The sequence below is a fragment of the Tachypleus tridentatus genome, chromosome 7 (assembly GCF_004210375.1).
Source record: "Tachypleus tridentatus isolate NWPU-2018 chromosome 7, ASM421037v1, whole genome shotgun sequence".
NCBI lineage: Eukaryota > Metazoa > Arthropoda > Merostomata > Xiphosura > Limulidae > Tachypleus > Tachypleus tridentatus.
The window spans coordinates 87,977,180-87,996,616 of NC_134831.1; the positions used below are offsets into that span (position 1 = coordinate 87,977,180).

Here is a 19,437-nt window from a genome sequence, read left to right on the forward strand (position 1 = left end):
TACTAAATAAATTTGAACCTTGTTCTCTACATTCAGGCTTTTGGTGTTTAATTTTAAAATGTCTGTCAGCTGCTCCTAAAAAAATGTAAACCTTTTTTGAGGAATCACCTGTAACTTTTAATGAAAATTATAGAAAGTTGATGGATGTAAAAACAAAAGAAAGTCCTCGATAGTCATGGTACCCGAAATTATTTTAGGCAGGATTAAAGTAAATTAATCTACAATAACTTTTTGTTAGCTATTTTTTTGTGTGCCAACAACACCAAGTGTGGAGCATGCACATACCTGACGTGATTTTTCACATTTATCACTACCTCTACCAGCCTATTCTGGAATTAAAATTATTTTAGCTAAGATTTGAGTAAATTAGTCTACACGAACTTGGACATTTTAAATACTTCAAACAAAAGTGTTTGACCCTCTGAATCCAAAATTGTAATTAGATTTCAGAAGAGTTGATGGAGCTATGAACCAAACTTATGTATTTGAAAAACAACTTGAAGCCATTCCATGAGCTGCTATGTCGTGACGGCTAAAAACAAAACTGCCATTAAATAAAATTTACAGCAAGAGTTTTTTGTTTCTGTTTTTTAACTTTCATTTATTTTGTTCAAGTGAGATGTTTAATTTTATCTTGCTCTAAGTTCAAAACAATATTTTTATCTTGAGCACTAGACAATGTCTAATATGATAGATGGTTATGATTGTTTTACAGTAGATAAAGAAGTTAATTATGACATTACTATTTGTATTTTGTACTTAAAGTAAGATGTTTTTGGAATATATCTTCAAGAATATCGCATGGAAGGTCATGTGTCTGTTCCATGAAATTACAACGAGCATTATTTTCTGTAGTTCTTAGTTGAAAGAATTGAAATAGCTAGGTATTGTAGTCTGGATCAGGTGGAAATCTTCTCCAGCATGCTACATCGATCTTTCACCGTCTCTGTGGGCCGAAGTAATCACAGATGTAGACATATTGCTACCATTGGCACCCGATTTAGGTAGATCTTGATTTTTTTTTAAGGTTTATATTTACAGAACATCATAGCATACAGAAGTGTTTGGGTTCATAATCTTTCACCATGAGTTTACACAAGTCCTTGGAAAACTTTGGGATGTTAAACCTTAAATAATCAATTGTAAATGATAATGTATGGGTCACTAAGGAATAATTACCCAACATAGTTAAAATAATCTTCTGGGTTTGTAACAGTGAAATATTTTTGAAGTATAAATGTAGAAATAAAATTGAGGCAGTCTTTAGGTTTATACACAGAAGCAGAAATTTTTTTGTTTATGTAATTTACTTTTTTGACTTTCTGTTTACTGACTTTATGTTCTTACTTGCTGATGAAGTCCACATGTTAAACAGTCTTATGTTTTTGTCTCTTACAAGCCTCATTATAAATAAATAACCCACAACAATTGAATAGAATCATTTATTTTGTATATAAAATATATAAAAATAGTGTTTTATTCTACTTGAAATGGTTAACTAGTGGTTTGCGTCTACTTCAAAGATAATCTACCCTCCAATAGTGTTTTATTCTGTTTTAGAGTGTTGATTAGTGGTTTGACTCCATTTCTAGATAATTTGTTTAATAATAGTGTTTTATCTTTTTGACTCATTGCTTGTTTCTGTGTGAATGGGTCTTTACTACACAATAGTATGTTATTCTATTTCAGGCTGTTGGCTAGTGGTTTGTCTCTTCTTCAAGGAGATATTCTGCCTAGAAGTATTAGTAAAAGTGTTCTAAGAGAACGTATCTATTCAGCTGCTTTAGACTATTTTTGGTAAGTTTCATGTGGTTAGCAAACCATTCAGAAAAAAATATTTAAACACAAAATAACAACTATAAGGTAGAACTAAAGCTCCTGCTTTTATTTTAAAATTTAAGTAAATCGTACTCTATACAGAAATATATTGTAATTCATGTTAAGTATTTTAGTGATTCTACCCCATCCTCAACACATTCTGTCCTAGTTGTACTCCTGCCACAACAGTGAATAAAATGAATCTAAGACATTTGTAAGACATGGTAATTACCATACTAAACTTGCAATCTACAACCATATAATATGATGGTCAATCCTACTGTTTGTTGGTAAAGAGTACTTCATGAGTTGTTGGTGTTGACTTGTTGATTTTCTTGTAGTCAAGTACTTTAAAATTAGGGAAGGTAAGTTTAGATAGCCATCAAGTAACTTTTTATAAAATCTGATAAAGTACAGATGTTAGTTATGGAAAGAAACCATTTAATATTTACAGCAACAGAACATGTACTCTCTCCTGTTATTACTTTAGTTGGTATGCTTAAATACTGAGTTATTGTATTTTGTATATATGTTGTTTCTCTGTTAGAATTGTATTTAGATGAGGAAAGTTAAAACTTTTCATAGATAATACAATAATTGTTAACCTTAAGCACTAGATGTTTAGCAACAATCATCTCGAGCTTATAAAAAAAAATGGAAAGTAAAAACAAATTTCAAGTGTCAGATGACAGGAAGACTTCAAGTATATTAAAGAAGTTTCTGAACAAAAGTTAAAGGTGTCAAGATAGAGGATAATTTTTAGTTAAAACTTTATACATTATTGTGTATTATCAGGTTGCAGGAAGTTTTAGATTAAAGGTAACCATTCTTTTTGTTCAGTTCTCAATTCTTTAGGATATTTGAGGGAAGTATCAAGGTGTTCAAGGAGGTTTTCATTTTTTGTATTAAGTTACAGATTTACTTATTTAAATATCTTTGTGTTAAGGATTATGTGAGGAAAGCAACATTATGCCTGTGAATTAAGTAGCATGTTATCAGCTAAGTATGAAAGGTTTTAATTTTGTTCAGTATATTACAGTTTTGTTAGTTGTTTTTAAACTCATGATGCAGCTAAAGGTTGAAGAAGGTTTAGTACATTATGTTAAAATTATTTTAAAGCCTCACCACATCATTACAGTATATATCACCTCATCTTGTCATCTTCAGTTTAATAACAGAAACTATACTGCAGGGCTATTATGTCCACAATACATTATTCATGCTTTCCATAATCCATCTAGTATGCAAGAATAGTGGTTTCTCAGTGCTTATTTCAACCCTCATGTTGCACAGAAATCGGTAGGTTCTTTATCCAGGGTCTTGACTAATATATCTTTATATGGAATAGCATTAATACCTTTGTCATTCTCCAAATGCTTGAGGTGTACAACAGTTAAACTGAAGGTATTGTATTGGTGAACCTTGTTTGTTTTGTTTCCAGACAGGACACAGAACCTTTTGGTTATGTTACATAATGTTGCCTTGAATTTATAGATAGCTTTTGCCATGGACCTAAGTGTTTACATATTCCCACCTGTTTAATCAGGGTTGAATATTTTTTGTTGATCAGAACTTTTTTTTTTGGCATTCTGTTGGCCATTCACAAAATTATTGTAAATCCAGTGAGAGAGAATTTGCAATATTAAAGGATGGGGTTAAGTAGGATGTTGAAAACAATATTTCACAAATAAACACTGGAGTCTGAAGATCTGTTTTACCAGTGACAAGCAGTCTTTCTAAGTCAGGCTTGGCACTGACTGAAGGGTTGGTGTCATATAAGAACTAGCATGTGTATGTTGTGATTGCATTTATTTCAATAAGAAATGCTGCAGAAAGTCCAAGACAAAAATGTACAAAAAGTAAGCCTTAAAATGATGTACACAGTGAGCAGTTTTTTTCTCAAAAGAATGATGTCCTTGAAATGTCCTGTTCCAGGTATTTATATTAATTTTTTTTATCAGTGTAAGAATGTAGGAGATACACAATATAGAAGCAATAATGTTAATATTCATTGTGAATTAATATCTGAATGTAAAGAAATGTATTAGGTTATCTCTGAAAATAACCAGTTTTCTACTGTCTTTCACTCTTCCCTCTAGACTGTAGCAATGATCATGGACTCTGCTATGGTTGCCTTTAACCTCCATATATTTTCAGCCTGATCTTTTCTCATCTTTATTACACGATGAGGTACTTTGTTCACCACAGCTAGGGTAAAACTTGTGGATGTATTTTTTGGATGATCCATATTTCTTTGATTCCCAATCTCATTGTGTTTATGGGATATTCTTGTCTTTGAACTTTTAAATCTGAACATTTTTTTGTTGTTGGAAAGGACTGTTACCTACCTTTCCCAAAAGCAATCAGTTTTGTTTTTTTTTGGTGGCAAAGAATGTCAGATGTAGATTTGATATATTCTGTTCCACCATAACTTTATGCCAGCTGTGGTTTTCATATAATTGCTGATTCACGTATTCAAAAGTGTTTTAAGATAATATATTCAAGTTATGTATATATGTAGTTGGTTAAGGCCATTTTTTATGCAAACTTTAGATTTTAAGTACATGAGCCTACCAGTGAAAAGTATTTATTCCACAATGTATTGAGCCTAAAAGAGATAATTGTCTAAAACTATACAAGGGAAAAAATAGATTTTTCCTTATTCCATTGAACAACACTTGTATAACCAATATTTTTTAAATGTTTTCTAACATAAAAAAGTTTAAGGATGTCAAGCACAAATTGTCAGATTTGTTTTAAAATGAATTTTACTATAATTTATGCATAAATATAAACATAATTAAGTCTTTTCATTGCAAAAATGTTACTTGTTATAACAAATCTTTTCAATGAACAAACCGTGTTTATTGGCATTTTAATGACATGATTACTAAAATAACTTTTTTTCTTTCATGTGTACAAAAGAAACATTTGAAAGCAACACTGTTGAAATTGATAATGCATCCTTGTCCATTTTGTAAGCTGAAAATCTGCTCAACCATTAATGGAAGGGTAAAATTATTATGTACACAGGTGTATAATGTATTTCCCAGTTCTAATTAATGTTGGTCTTGTTTTTAAACCAGTGGACCTCAGATGTGTCCAACTCAACAAGGTGCAGAGTTGCGAGAAGACATTTTGGCTGTGATTAAGTTTTGGCAGCATCTTCATACTGATAAGAAATATCTAAAAGCTAACATGATGACAGGTACCTTCTTACTTTGATCTTACCACATCTTTAAATGTGTCTTATTATTTTTTTATTTCTTTTTAACTCAATTAGAATTATACTACCAATTTGTTTTTTTGTTCTTACTTAATGTAAAAACTGTAACTCAATATTTTACTAAGAACCAGTAGTTAATCAGGAAAGCATAATTTTGATAATTATACCATGTTGTTTTGCCAAATCATATATGTTTTACCCTTCTTTTTCTAATTCATATTTCTTTTGATGTATCATGAATCAGCTGAATCGTGCTTACGTATGTTTACTCACAAAAAGTTAGTAGACTGGCGACAGATTTGTAACTCATCAAATTTAATAATCTGTTCGTTTTTGGTTAATATCAAAAAGTAAATATAATTTCCAGTTTTTTAGTAGATACTTCTGTCTTATAGTTTTTCTTAAATAATTAAGTAATTTAACTTAACAAATATATTAAGGTCAGAGGTATTTGTTAATCAATGAATTGACAGGCCTATTAATTGATCAGTGTACACCCTTACAGCCTTCCCTCTGACAAGCAAACACAGAATGAGTGCATTCTTAACTTGTTACACAACTTCATTATTATTATTACATTGCATCAATTTTCATATTTTAATTCACTTATTGTTTTTTTAAAATAATTTTCTCACTGCCTTTGATTTCATGTTGTAGACCTCTTCTAAAGGTCACCATCTGCACATTTTGCAAAACATAAGTTTTTTTGTATTATATTTACTATAGTTAATTATGGTAAAGATATTTTTATTTACAACATATCACAATTACAGTTGTAGCCAGTTTAAGAAGCTAAGTTGGTCAATATGTTTATGTCAATTGTTTGAACAGGATAAACATAAAAGCAATATTCAGTAAAAACTTAATATCTCAGAATATTTGTCATCACCTCCCATGCCAAGTAAGTAGTAAACTTGTTTGATTTGATGATTTTTTTATTTTATTTAGTAAGCTTAATAAATAAACTTCATTTTAACAAATATTGCAAGTCAATAAAACCATAATATATTTATTATAAAGTAAAACAAACAAACGAACAAAACAATACTTTAAACAAATAGCCCAAAAACAACAATAATGTACTGTTGTTAAGCCTGAAGCAGTTTGCAGTCTCATAACTTCTTTGTTTCATATTGTATACACACACATATATTCCTGGGTCTAAGTAAACTGCTTGAACTGATGGTAATGAATTATTCTCCAAACATCATACATTTGTTAATGTATTAAACTTTTAATAAAGTTTTTTGTTTCCCATTCAATCCATTTTTGAATCATATAAATTTACCTTATCTCAAGTTACTGATGTCTTCTAATTGAAGAAAATTTCTGTAGTTTTTAAACGTATATATTAACACACAAATACTTCCACAGTTTACATACAAATTGAACTAAATGGAATGTTTAGGTTAACTATCAAAACAAAGAAAGTAAATCCAGTGCTTCAGATAAAGGGCATGCTGGTGTAATTTCTGACCAAAAATTCATAATTTACAGCCTTCAAAATTTATTGAGAAGTTGTCTTACTTCCACAGATAAATGAAAACAGTCCTTGCAGCATTAATCATAATACAATAATTAATGGCTGCATTTTTGTAGTTTTCTGTAACTCTGCACAAGATCTGTACAGTTAACACAGCAGAGTTAAAAAAAAACTATCATTCTCTAACTGCCAGAAGTTTCTGTTGGTGCACTCATATTTGATCTGTTTATTTCGTAACCAACTACTGTCAAGTTTATGTGAAAATAATAATAGGCCCTTCCTCTTTTGTGTATCATTTTAAATATTAGAAATACAAAAAAACATCTTTCTCCAGAGAACAATAAATTCTAAACAATGAAAAATAAGTTCTGTAACAAATCTATATTGTAAGAGCTGCAGGTGTTCTAAACAGTACGAACTATGATGAAAACAAATCTATATTGTAGGAGCTGCAGGTGTTCTAAACAGTACGAACTATGATGAAAACAAATCTATATTGTAAGAGCTGCAGGTGTTCTAAACAGTACGAACTATGATGAAAACAAATCTATATTGTAAGAGCTGCAGGTGTTCTAAACAGTACGAACTATGATGAAAACAAATCTATATTGTATGAGCTGCAGGTGTTCTAAACAGTACGAACTATGATGAAAACAAATCTATATTGTATGAGCTGCAGGTGTTCTAAACAGTACGAACTATGATGAAAACAAATCTATATTGTAAGAGCTGCAGGTGTTCTAAACAGTACGAACTATGATGAAAACAAATCTATATTGTAAGAGCTGCAGGTGTTCTAAACAGTACGAACTATGATGAAAACAAATCTATATTGTAAGAGCTGCAGGTGTTCTAAACAGTACGAACTATGATGAAAACAAATCTATATTGTAAGAGCTACAGGTGTTCTAAACAGTATGAACTATGATGAAAACAAATCTATATTGTAAGAGCTGCAGGTGTTCTAAACAGTATGAACTATGATGAAAACAAATCTATATTGTAAGAGCTACAGGTGTTCTAAACAGTATGAACTATGATGAAAACAAATCTATATTGTAAGAGCTACAGGTGTTCTAAACAGTATGAACTATGATGAAAACAAATCTATATTGTAAGAGCTGCAGGTGTTCTAAACAGTACGAACTATGATGAAAACAAATCTATATTGTAAGAGCTGCAGGTGTTCTAAACAGTACAGAACTATGATGAAAACAAATCTATATTGTAGGAGCTACAGGTGTTCTAAACAGTATGAACTATGATGAAAACAAATCTATATTGTAAGAGCTGCAGGTGTTCTAAACAGTACGAACTATGATGAAAACAAATCTATATTGTAGGAGCTACAGGTGTTCTAAACAGTATGAACTATGATGAAAACAAATCTATATTGTAAGAGCTGCAGGTGTTCTAAACAGTACGAACTATGATGAAAACAAATCTATATTGTAAGAGCTGCAGGTGTTCTAAACAGTACGAACTATGATGAAAACAAATCTATATTGTAAGAGCTGCAGGTGTTCTAAACAGTACAAACTATGATGAAAACAAATCTATATTGTAAGAGCTGCAGGTGTTCTAAACAGTACGAACTATGATGAAAACAAATCTATATTGTAAGAGCTGCAGGTGTTCTAAACAGTATGAACTATGATGAAAACAAATCTATATTGTATGAGCTGCAGGTGTTCTAAACAGTACAGAACTATGATGAAAACAAATCTATATTGTATGAGCTGCAGGTGTTCTAAACAGTACGAACTATGATGAAAACAAATCTATATTGTATGAGCTGCAGGTGTTCTAAACAGTACGAACTATGATGAAAACAAATCTATATTGTAAGAGCTGCAGGTGTTCTAAACAGTACGAACTATGATGAAAACAAATCTATATTGTATGAGCTGCAGGTGTTCTAAACAGTACGAACTATGATGAAAACAAATCTATATTGTATGAGCTGCAGGTGTTCTAAACAGTACGAACTATGATGAAAACAAATCTATATTGTATGAGCTGCAGGTGTTCTAAACAGTACGAACTATGATGAAAACAAATCTATATTGTATGAGCTGCAGGTGTTCTAAACAGTACCGAACTATGATGAAAACAAATCTATATTGTAAGAGCTGAAGGTGTTCTAAACAGTACGAACTATGATGAAAACAAATCTATATTGTATGAGCTGCAGGTGTTCTAAACAGTACGAACTATGATGAAAACAAATCTATATTGTAAGAGCTGCAGGTGTTCTAAACAGTACAAACTATGATGAAAACAAATCTATATTGTAAGAGCTGAAGGTGTTCTAAACAGTACGAACTATGATGAAAACAAATCTATATTGTAAGAGCTGCAGGTGTTCTAAACAGTACGAACTATGATGAAAACAAATCTATATTGTATGAGCTGCAGGTGTTCTAAACAGTACGAACTATGATGAAAACAAATCTATATTGTATGAGCTGCAGGTGTTCTAAACAGTACGAACTATGATGAAAACAAATCTATATTGTAAGAGCTGAAGGTGTTCTAAACAGTACGAACTATGATGAAAACAAATCTATATTGTATGAGCTGCAGGTGTTCTAAACAGTACGAACTATGATGAAAACAAATCTATATTGTATGAGCTGCAGGTGTTCTAAACAGTACGAACTATGATGAAAACAAATCTATATTGTATGAGCTGCAGGTGTTCTAAACAGTACGAACTATGATGAAAACAAATCTATATTGTAAGAGCTGAAGGTGTTCTAAACAGTACGAACTATGATGAAAACAAATCTATATTGTATGAGCTGCAGGTGTTCTAAACAGTACGAACTATGATGAAAACAAATCTATATTGTAAGAGCTGCAGGTGTTCTAAACAGTACAAACTATGATGAAAACAAATCTATATTGTAAGAGCTGAAGGTGTTCTAAACAGTACGAACTATGATGAAAACAAATCTATATTGTATGAGCTGCAGGTGTTCTAAACAGTACGAACTATGATGAAAACAAATCTATATTGTAAGAGCTGAAGGTGTTCTAAACAGTACGAACTATGATGAAAACAAATCTATATTGTATGAGCTGCAGGTGTTCTAAACAGTACGAACTATGATGAAAACAAATCTATATTGTAAGAGCTGCAGGTGTTCTAAACAGTACAAACTATGATGAAAACAAATCTATATTGTAAGAGCTGAAGGTGTTCTAAACAGTACGAACTATGATGAAAACAAATCTATATTGTAAGAGCTGCAGGTGTTCTAAACAGTACGAACTATGATGAAAACAAATCTATATTGTAAGAGCTGCAGGTGTTCTAAACAGTACAAACTATGATGAAAACAAATCTATATTGTATGAGCTGCAGGTGTTCTAAACAGTACGAACTATGATGAAAACAAATCTATATTGTATGAGCTGCAGGTGTTCTAAACAGTACGAACTATGATGAAAACAAATCTATATTGTAGGAGCTGCAGGTGTTCTAAACAGTACGAACTATGATGAAAACAAATCTATATTGTAAGAGCTGCAGGTGTTCTAAACAGTACGAACTTTGATGAAAACAAATCTATATTGTAGGAGCTGCAGGTGTTCTAAACAGTACGAACTATGATGAAAACAAATCTATATTGTAAGAGCTACAGGTGTTCTAAACAGTACAAACTATGATGAAAACAAATCTATATTGTAAGAGCTGCAGGTGTTCTAAACAGTACGAACTATGATGAAAACAAATCTATATTGTATGAGCTGCAGGTGTTCTAAACAGTACGAACTATGATGAAAACAAATCTATATTGTATGAGCTGCAGGTGTTCTAAACAGTACGAACTATGATGAAAACAAATCTATATTGTATGAGCTGCAGGTGTTCTAAACAGTACGAACTATGATGAAAACAAATCTATATTGTAAGAGCTGCAGGTGTTCTAAACAGTACGAACTATGATGAAAACAAATCTATATTGTATGAGCTGCAGGTGTTCTAAACAGTACGAACTATGATGAAAACAAATCTATATTGTATGAGCTGCAGGTGTTCTAAACAGTACGAACTATGATGAAAACAAATCTATATTGTAAGAGCTGCAGGTGTTCTAAACAGTACGAACTATGATGAAAACAAATCTATATTGTATGAGCTGCAGGTGTTCTAAACAGTACGAACTATGATGAAAACAAATCTATATTGTATGAGCTGCAGGTGTTCTAAACAGTACAAACTATGATGAAAACAAATCTATATTGTAAGAGCTGCAGGTGTTCTAAACAGTACGAACTATGATGAAAACAAATCTATATTGTATGAGCTGCAGGTGTTCTAAACAGTACGAACTATGATGAAAACAAATCTATATTGTAAGAGCTGCAGGTGTTCTAAACAGTACGAACTATGATGAAAACAAATCTATATTGTAAGAGCTGCAGGTGTTTTAAACAGTACGAACTATGATGAAAACAAATCTATATTGTAAGAGCTGCAGGTGTTCTAAACAGTATGAACTATGATGAAAACAAATCTATATTGTAAGAGCTGCAGGTGTTTTAAACAGTACAGAACTATGATGAAAACAAATCTATATTGTAAGAGCTGCAGGTGTTCTAAACAGTACGAACTATGATGAAAACAAATCTATATTGTAAGAGCTGCAGGTGTTCTAAACAGTACAGAACTATGATGAAAACAAATCTATATTGTAAGAGCTGCAGGTGTTCTAAACAGTACGAACTATGATGAAAACAAATCTATATTGTAAGAGCTGCAGGTGTTCTAAACAGTACGAACTATGATGAAAACAAATCTATATTGTATGAGCTGCAGGTGTTCTAAACAGTACAGAACTATGATGAAAACAAATCTATATTGTATGAGCTGCAGGTGTTCTAAACAGTACGAACTATGATGAAAACAAATCTATATTGTATGAGCTGCAGGTGTTCTAAACAGTACGAACTATGATGAAAACAAATCTATATTGTAAGAGCTGCAGGTGTTCTAAACAGTACGAACTATGATGAAAACAAATCTATATTGTAAGAGCTGCAGGTGTTCTAAACAGTACGAACTATGATGAAAACAAATCTATATTGTATGAGCTGCAGGTGTTCTAAACAGTACGAACTATGATGAAAACAAATCTATATTGTATGAGCTGCAGGTGTTCTAAACAGTACGAACTATGATGAAAACAAATCTATATTGTAAGAGCTGCAGGTGTTCTAAACAGTACCGAACTATGATGAAAACAAATCTATATTGTAAGAGCTGCAGGTGTTCTAAACAGTACGAACTATGATGAAAACAAATCTATATTGTATGAGCTGCAGGTGTTCTAAACAGTACGAACTATGATGAAAACAAATCTATATTGTAAGAGCTGCAGGTGTTCTAAACAGTACGAACTATGATGAAAACAAATCTATATTGTAAGAGCTACAGGTGTTTTAAACAGTACGAACTATGATGAAAACAAATCTATATTGTAAGAGCTGCAGGTGTTCTAAACAGTACGAACTATGATGAAAACAAATCTATATTGTAAGAGCTGCAGGTGTTCTAAACAGTACAAACTATGATGAAAACAAATCTATATTGTAAGAGCTGCAGGTGTTCTAAACAGTACAAACTATGATGAAAACAAATCTATATTGTATGAGCTGCAGGTGTTCTAAACAGTACGAACTATGATGAAAACAAATCTATATTGTAAGAGCTGCAGGTGTTCTAAACAGTACAAACTATGATGAAAACAAATGTCTAAAGCCTACACATATTGTTAGAGTATCTGAATAAAACAAACACATGAAACATAACAATGTTTAAATAACATTTATACATGTTGTATCAGCCTTGAAATAATTGCTTATTGGCTGAAGCCTCAACTGGATTGCTGAGGAACTTAAAAAAAAAACTACCTTTTTTTTGGTAATTAATAACCCAGTCAAATAAAAACAGAGAAAACTAATATTTCTTATTGTTACTATATTGAAAAATAGGGATACCTTGCAGTTTTTATCAGTTAATTATTACAAATGATAATTCAGTTATTCTGAGAAATCTCAAAATGGGATTCAACCTCTCCCTCTACTACTAGATCCTTGCCTGTTCATACAACTTGAAAGATTACAGTTATTAATTCCTGAAAAACAATGAAGGGAGATCCAGACCCCTCAGATCCTCCCTTTATACAACATTAAAGGATACAATTACCCAATTATGGATTAGAAATATAACACAAAAGAGCTGTAAGTTTACCCTTTATTTAACTTAAATAGCCAGAGAGTCGATAGTGGGTGCTACCAGCCACTTGCTTTCTTTCTTGTCAGGAATTCAAAATTAGTAACAATGGGAGATGCCACAGTATCTTTGGAATAACAAAGACAGGGTAAGCAAGTTTAGTGGCAGAGAAAATCAAATCCAAGACGGTTATATCATGAGGACTCTCCCCAGTTATGCAACTTTGTGTTTAACAACAGACAAACATAATGGCAATATTTAAATTACTTGGATAGCTGTTATAACTGAAATGAGTAAATAATTTGAAACCCTGATTTTGATGTCTGGATTATTTTCATGCAGTCAATTTAAGCATAGTTTTAATTTATTGAGTTTTGAAATAATTGTTAATAGTAACAATTGAAAACACTAATTTGGATTGGTTTATAATTTTTGTAACATTAATCAGTCAAATTACTGCTAATAGATAACCGATTAGGCTGGTTAGGGTGGTGTCTTTTTATCTGTAATTTAGCTCTTTCAACATTCATGCTATTTTATCTGTTATCCACTTTTTTTTTTGTAGCTAAAAGGAAATTTTTTTTATTTTTGTTTAATTACAGACATGTGGGATACTGCAAATACCAACAGTCTAGTTTTAGGCCTAAGTTCCGAACTCAGAGGTAGCATGGAACTCTCCCAGAGCCGAGGAGCTCCCACAGGATGGATTAACACAGTTCCACTTAGCAGTAATATGTCAACCATCTCTCGTCGTTCTTCCGGCGGTCGAGGATCTAATCGTCGTGATTTGAATGCAGAGGTCTTTGTCAAAGACTATATGAGAAAACGAAATCTAATACTTGGATTGTTGGTGAGTGACCATGTGGATCAACTGTAAAGATTAAATTCTACATTTCATGAGTTAGCTGTTGTCATGTATTCTAATGTGTTCAAAATCTTATTGTTTAAGTTCTTAGAAATGACACAAACACATTCTGAAAAATGTAACTATCATTTCAACTTAGATAATGTTTTTATATATTTTATCACAGCGTATTGTGGGGTTAAATAATATTGCTCACCTTTCCGTTTTGTTCAGAGCTCGACTCATAATCTGAGTGTCATGGGTTGAAGTCCCTGTCACGAAATATACTCACCCTGTCAATTGTGGGGGCATTATAATGTGCTCATCAATCTCATTTATTGGTAAAGGAGTAGCCCAAGAGGTGGCAGAAGATGGTGATGCCTAGCTGTCTTCCCTCTAGTCTCACACTACTAAATTAAGAACAGCTAGCACAGATAGCCTTTATGTATTTTTGTGCAAAATCGAAACAAAAAAAAAAGTTCCACCTAATATGTGTGTGTGTATTATAACCATAAAATTTTCAAGCCATAAACCAAAACACATTAACATGAAATAAAATACACTGCATATTTTTTAAAAAAAGGATCCCAATGTGTTTTGGTTTATGGCTTGAAAACTATATGGTTATAAAATAATTAATCAGAGGTTGGGATTTGCTGTTCTTAATGCAGTACTTCCTCATGATTTTGTTTATTCATTTAGCTTCATTTGGATGTAATTGTTTAATTTCACTAAAATGTAAAAATATATATATATATATGTAAATATATATTTACACATAATGAAATTCCTTAATAACCTTGATCGAGCAAATAGTGTTAGCATATTAAATGTTTTTTTATATATCTGTCTGATGTACATCTTACTCCAGGCAGCAGAAATAGAATTTCTCATCACATGGCATAACCCAATGGCCTTGCCTGAAAACCATGTTCCTTCTGAGGAAACTATTTCTGCATGGCACAGCCAACCTGTAACAGAGCGAATGTGGAGAGATACAGCACGTTTGACATGGGATATTTCTCCTTCCTTGGCTGTATTTATTCCTTGTCGGTAATATTTTATTCATATTTATTTAACCAACATGAGATCATGTGAGAAAGGTTTAGAATTTTTTGGATTGTCAACATGGTTTTATCAAGGAAAAACATTGTCTTCAATATATTTTGACACTTAAAATGCTTACTGTTTATGTAGATGAGGGTAAGAGTGTAGGTTTAGTGTAACTTTATTTTCTTAAAGCTTTTGATATAAAAAGTTTGAGGAATAAGTTGGCAACTTGGATAGAAGCAAGCAGAGTGCTGTTACAAATGGGGTGGGTACCTCAGGGGTCAGTTTTAGTACCTTTGATCTTTTTAATTTACATCAGTGACACAAATGAAGGAATAGTCAATAAATTATTTAAATTTACAGATGATATTAATGCATGTGGGTTATCATAATTTGAATTATGAGTTTAATTTGGATAGGAATAACTTTAATAAGGTTATGAAAGAAAGGGGTTGTGGTGTAATGGTTATTCAATCTGTTCAGCCAACGAAACAGTATGCTGTTGCTTGTGGTAGGTCAAATCTACAAAAGTATTGAATACAAGTCTAATGAGGTTATAATTTCATTGTACAAGTCACTGGATAGGCTACATCTAGAGTATTGTGTTGGGCTCTTTACTTTAGGAAGGACATTTGTTTGTTGGAAAGGGTTCAAAGAAAGGTTACTAAGATGGTACCTGGAATGGAGGGGTTGTAATACAAAGAAAGACTGAAATTTCTCAAACTGTTTTTTCTCAGAAAAAAGAAGAGTTAGAGAGGATTTGAGTGACATGTTTAAGATTGTTGGTATTGATTCATCATCTTATCTTTATTTCATACTTAACAGTGAGAATGGTAGTACTGGAAGACACAAATATAAATTTTGGTAGGGCAGGAGCCATCTTCAGCTGAGGCAGTTTCAATTTTCTAAAAGGGTGGTTAGCCTTTGGAATGGGTTGTCTTTGGATGTTGTAGAAGCAGCAAGTTTAAGTGTGGTTAAGAAAAAACTTGATAAATATGTGAATGATGAGGGTTAGCTCTAAGGTTTTAAAAGAAAATTAATTAATAGTTTAGTTTAGAGGATGAAACATCATGTTATGATAAGCATCCACGTTATTTATAGTTTTTTTGGTACAAATGGCAGTGATGCGTAACAGAGAAACCTTCAGAAATATGGTACACTTTATTAATTTATTTTAAAAAAGTAAATACAGTATTAGAACAACAAATAAGTTTGTCTCAGAACTGTAAAATAGTGTATTTACTTTTAAATGACATTTGTGAATAACTTATTAAAATAATTAGTTAGTTGCATAAAAGATTATAATCGTGAGAGTTCATTCCAATTACCACAGTCTAACTACTAGTTACTCAAAGAAAACCAGTTGTTTTCAGATTATTTCTTTTATTCTTTAAATTGCACATTTTTTAGCTTTCTTTTAATTCAACTTGTCTCCTGGAAATGTTTTTGTATTTATATCATCTACCAGTTTTAGGACATTTCAGATCTTTTATATTTTTAACCATCTGTTTACATTTTAGTTCTTATCTGTTAGTTGTATCTCACTTGATTTACTGCTAGTAGAAATGAAAGTGTTTTCAACTGATGCAAGAACTGTAAAAGTTTTTACTTGTAATTAAAAATGGTAGATTTTAAAGTTTTAGGACCAAAATATCAGAAGTTTGTGAACTGATGTAACTACTTTACAGGTTTAAGAGCTCTGAAGTTCTAGCTAACGAAGTTTCTCGTCTGGTGAGACTTCATCCTGAAACAGTTAGCCATATACCAGAAGCTCTGAAGTTTCTTACTACCCCAGACAGTGTTCTCTGTGACTCTCCTGAGGTCAGTTATGATTTAACAAAAACACCTTATTTTCAGATCAACATACAAGAATCAAACTTCTTAATCTGAAGGATTTTTGTGTGATTAAAACTACCATTGTGATGTATTAATACATTGTTCCCAGTCAGTGTTCATTGTACTTGTTATCCTTTGTTTTTGACTGCCAAATTTGTCTTTCATACTTGTTTTGTCTTTCTAACGTAGCTGTTTTCTGCAGGAATAATTTATTACAAATACAAGAAGATAACCTTTGAATTCAGAGATTATTTTTGTATATTTATTCTCTGTGAAAAAGGTTGAAAGTCAGTAGTTAATGTGTTATTTCTTTCTTTCTTGGCATTACAGTAGATTTATAGTTTTGTGTTCTTGATAAATGTTATACATTTTATCATGCAAACTGGTAGTTTTTGTAATCTCTTTATAAAACATTTAAGTTTTATATTCTTATGGATGTGCTATTTCAATAGGCAATGAAACAGGAAATAGTTGCTTCAAGATTTTAAAAATTAAATATAAACCACTGACACTTAAAATTTTATGAAAACATCATTGGCATTAAGTGTCATTAGCTAATTGAATTTTTTTTGTAACATAAACTGTGGAACCAAAATACTTTCATAAAAAATAGATAAAACTAGAAAGTAAATATTAAGATGTGCAGTATTGTATAGGTTGTCTGAGCAACACTACAATAGTTGATATTAAGACAGCAGGATAGTGCTTCAGATGTCTTATAATAACTATTTCTATATTTATAGTATTTCTTTGGAATTTTTTAACCTATTTATAGCATAGAAAGCAAGATACATTTCGTTAGTTTTCAGGTTTCTAATTTCTGATATATTTTGTGTTAGGTGCATAAAAAATTTTATTTCTTCTTTTAACTTTCATTGTGTAAAGAACATTTCTGTGTCATGTCTGGCCTTTTCTTCAGCTGACCCAAATGCTGACCTGGGCACAAGTATCTCCTGATAAAGCTCTTGCATACTTCTCGAGACAGTTTCCTCCACATCCAATCACAGCACAATATGCTGTGCGGGCATTAGCATCCTATCCTCCTGTAAGTATGTGAATCTTTACAAAATGGTATTTAAACTTTAAAGAAGTTTCAGGTGCATATATATGTCTGAAGTGTTTATATTCGAATCATTGTTGCATATTTCAGTTTCACTTTACATAAAAATAAAAGAAGTGCATGTTTGTGATTTTTGTGTTCCTTCCTGCTAAAACCATTTTCAATATGGAACCTAAATGAGACTTTTCATCTGTTATTGTTAGTAATGTATAAAAGTATAGTAAATATAATGCTATTCATAATTTCATATATTTTTTAACTCTCAATTTATAACTGGATGAAGTATTTAGAAATAACCAAGGGTACTGGTGTTTAATATATGATTTCTTGTACATTTATTTATGTTGAAACTTCGTAGAATGGATGACAACTGCCTGTTGTGGAGACACAAGTGTAAAGGAAGACAAAAGTCTTCCACCTTTCTTCTTCAAGTCAGTGTGTGTGTAGGTGCTGACGGTCTTTTATAGTGTCCTGGTGGATTGTGGATAGCATGTTGTGATTGGTTGGATTATCACTGTTTCTGATTGTAGGAGAGATTTCCTGTAGATTCAACCAATGGCAGCCACAGGTTACTCACCTCTAATCCAGAATCTCTACTAAGTGAAGGTTTAATAGTGTTAATATAAAATTCTTCCAATCATAAACAGCAATAATAAAACCAACCACAACATGCTCACCATAATCCACCAGGACACCATAAAAGATCGTTAGCACCTTCACACACACACTGACTTGAAGACAAAAGGCAGAAGGCTTTCGATACAACATTCTCTACACTTGTGTCCCCATGACAGGCAGTTGTTATCCATTCTATGAAGTTTTATCATGAATACTCTGCCTAAACAATCAATCAAAGAATTCCTTTGTTATTGCTAATTTTGGAGAAATTAAATAGAAAATGCTCAATGCTTTAAGAAACAGTCTTCAGTACTGCATAGATATACATATAATAGTTGTTTAAATATTTAAAAATGTGTGTAATGTTTTTCTAGACACACAACTAATTTTTAAGAGAAAATTATTTTTCATGTCACCTGCAGTTCAGGAGGAGACAGTTTGTTTTAAGCTGTTAATGTTTACAAATTGACACTCAAAATCTTGTGTTATTTGCAGTATAAATTCTGATTTTTATGTTCCCAAAGTAAATAACAATAAAATAATTTTCAACTCTTAAAGTTTATGAAGTTTTAAGTAAATTTATCAAAATGAATTTCACTTTTCACAAAGCCTTATCCAAGCCCATAATGATTAGATAGTTTGCATGCCTAAAACACAGTGTTTGGCACAGTCGATATTGTATGGGATTAAAGAAAGATAAAATAAAAATACATGTCCAAGATAGCTTAAACTTAAGTAGAGAAAGTATTGGTTTGTGTTGCATTGACACAGCAACAGTTTAACATCAAACAGACTAAGTTATATCAAAAGTAGTTTACAGATAGCCAAGTCATCAGTTAAATAAGGTAGATCCATGTGTAAACTCACTTTATCTCATATAAGAATGTATAATAAAGTTGTGGCTTCAGAAGTGTGAATTAATGTTGCAGAGAAGTATTGAACATTATGTTAAAAATGTTGATTCTTATATTTAATTTGAATTTATATTTATTTAGGATGTCATCTTGTTCTATATTCCTCAGTTAGTACAGGCAATACGGTATGATTCAGTAAGTGAATATACTTCATTTATTTACTATAGTTTCAGTCCTGGAGGTCTGGCATAGCTTGGTGCTTAGGGTATTTGACTCACAAACTGTAGAACTTAAGTTTGAATCCTATCACCTAATGTGCTTTCAGCTTGGGGGAGGGGGGATTATAAATGTGATGGTCAATTCCATTATTTATTGATAAAGAGTAATCCAATAGTTGTCAGTGG

General features: G+C 31.6%; 1 protein-coding gene across 1 annotated transcript in view; it reads left to right on the plus strand.

The window, feature by feature from the left end:
- Pi4KIIIalpha (phosphatidylinositol 4-kinase III alpha) overlaps window positions 1-19,437 on the plus strand; it is a 104,148-nt gene that overhangs the window by 68,363 nt on the left and 16,348 nt on the right. Inside the window, 8 exon segments of the mRNA XM_076512915.1 lie at window positions 856-1,004; window positions 1,690-1,797; window positions 4,905-5,026; window positions 13,374-13,621; window positions 14,487-14,668; window positions 16,354-16,486; window positions 17,421-17,546; window positions 19,175-19,228. Coding sequence (XP_076369030.1) covers window positions 856-1,004; window positions 1,690-1,797; window positions 4,905-5,026; window positions 13,374-13,621; window positions 14,487-14,668; window positions 16,354-16,486; window positions 17,421-17,546; window positions 19,175-19,228 — 1,122 coding nt within the window.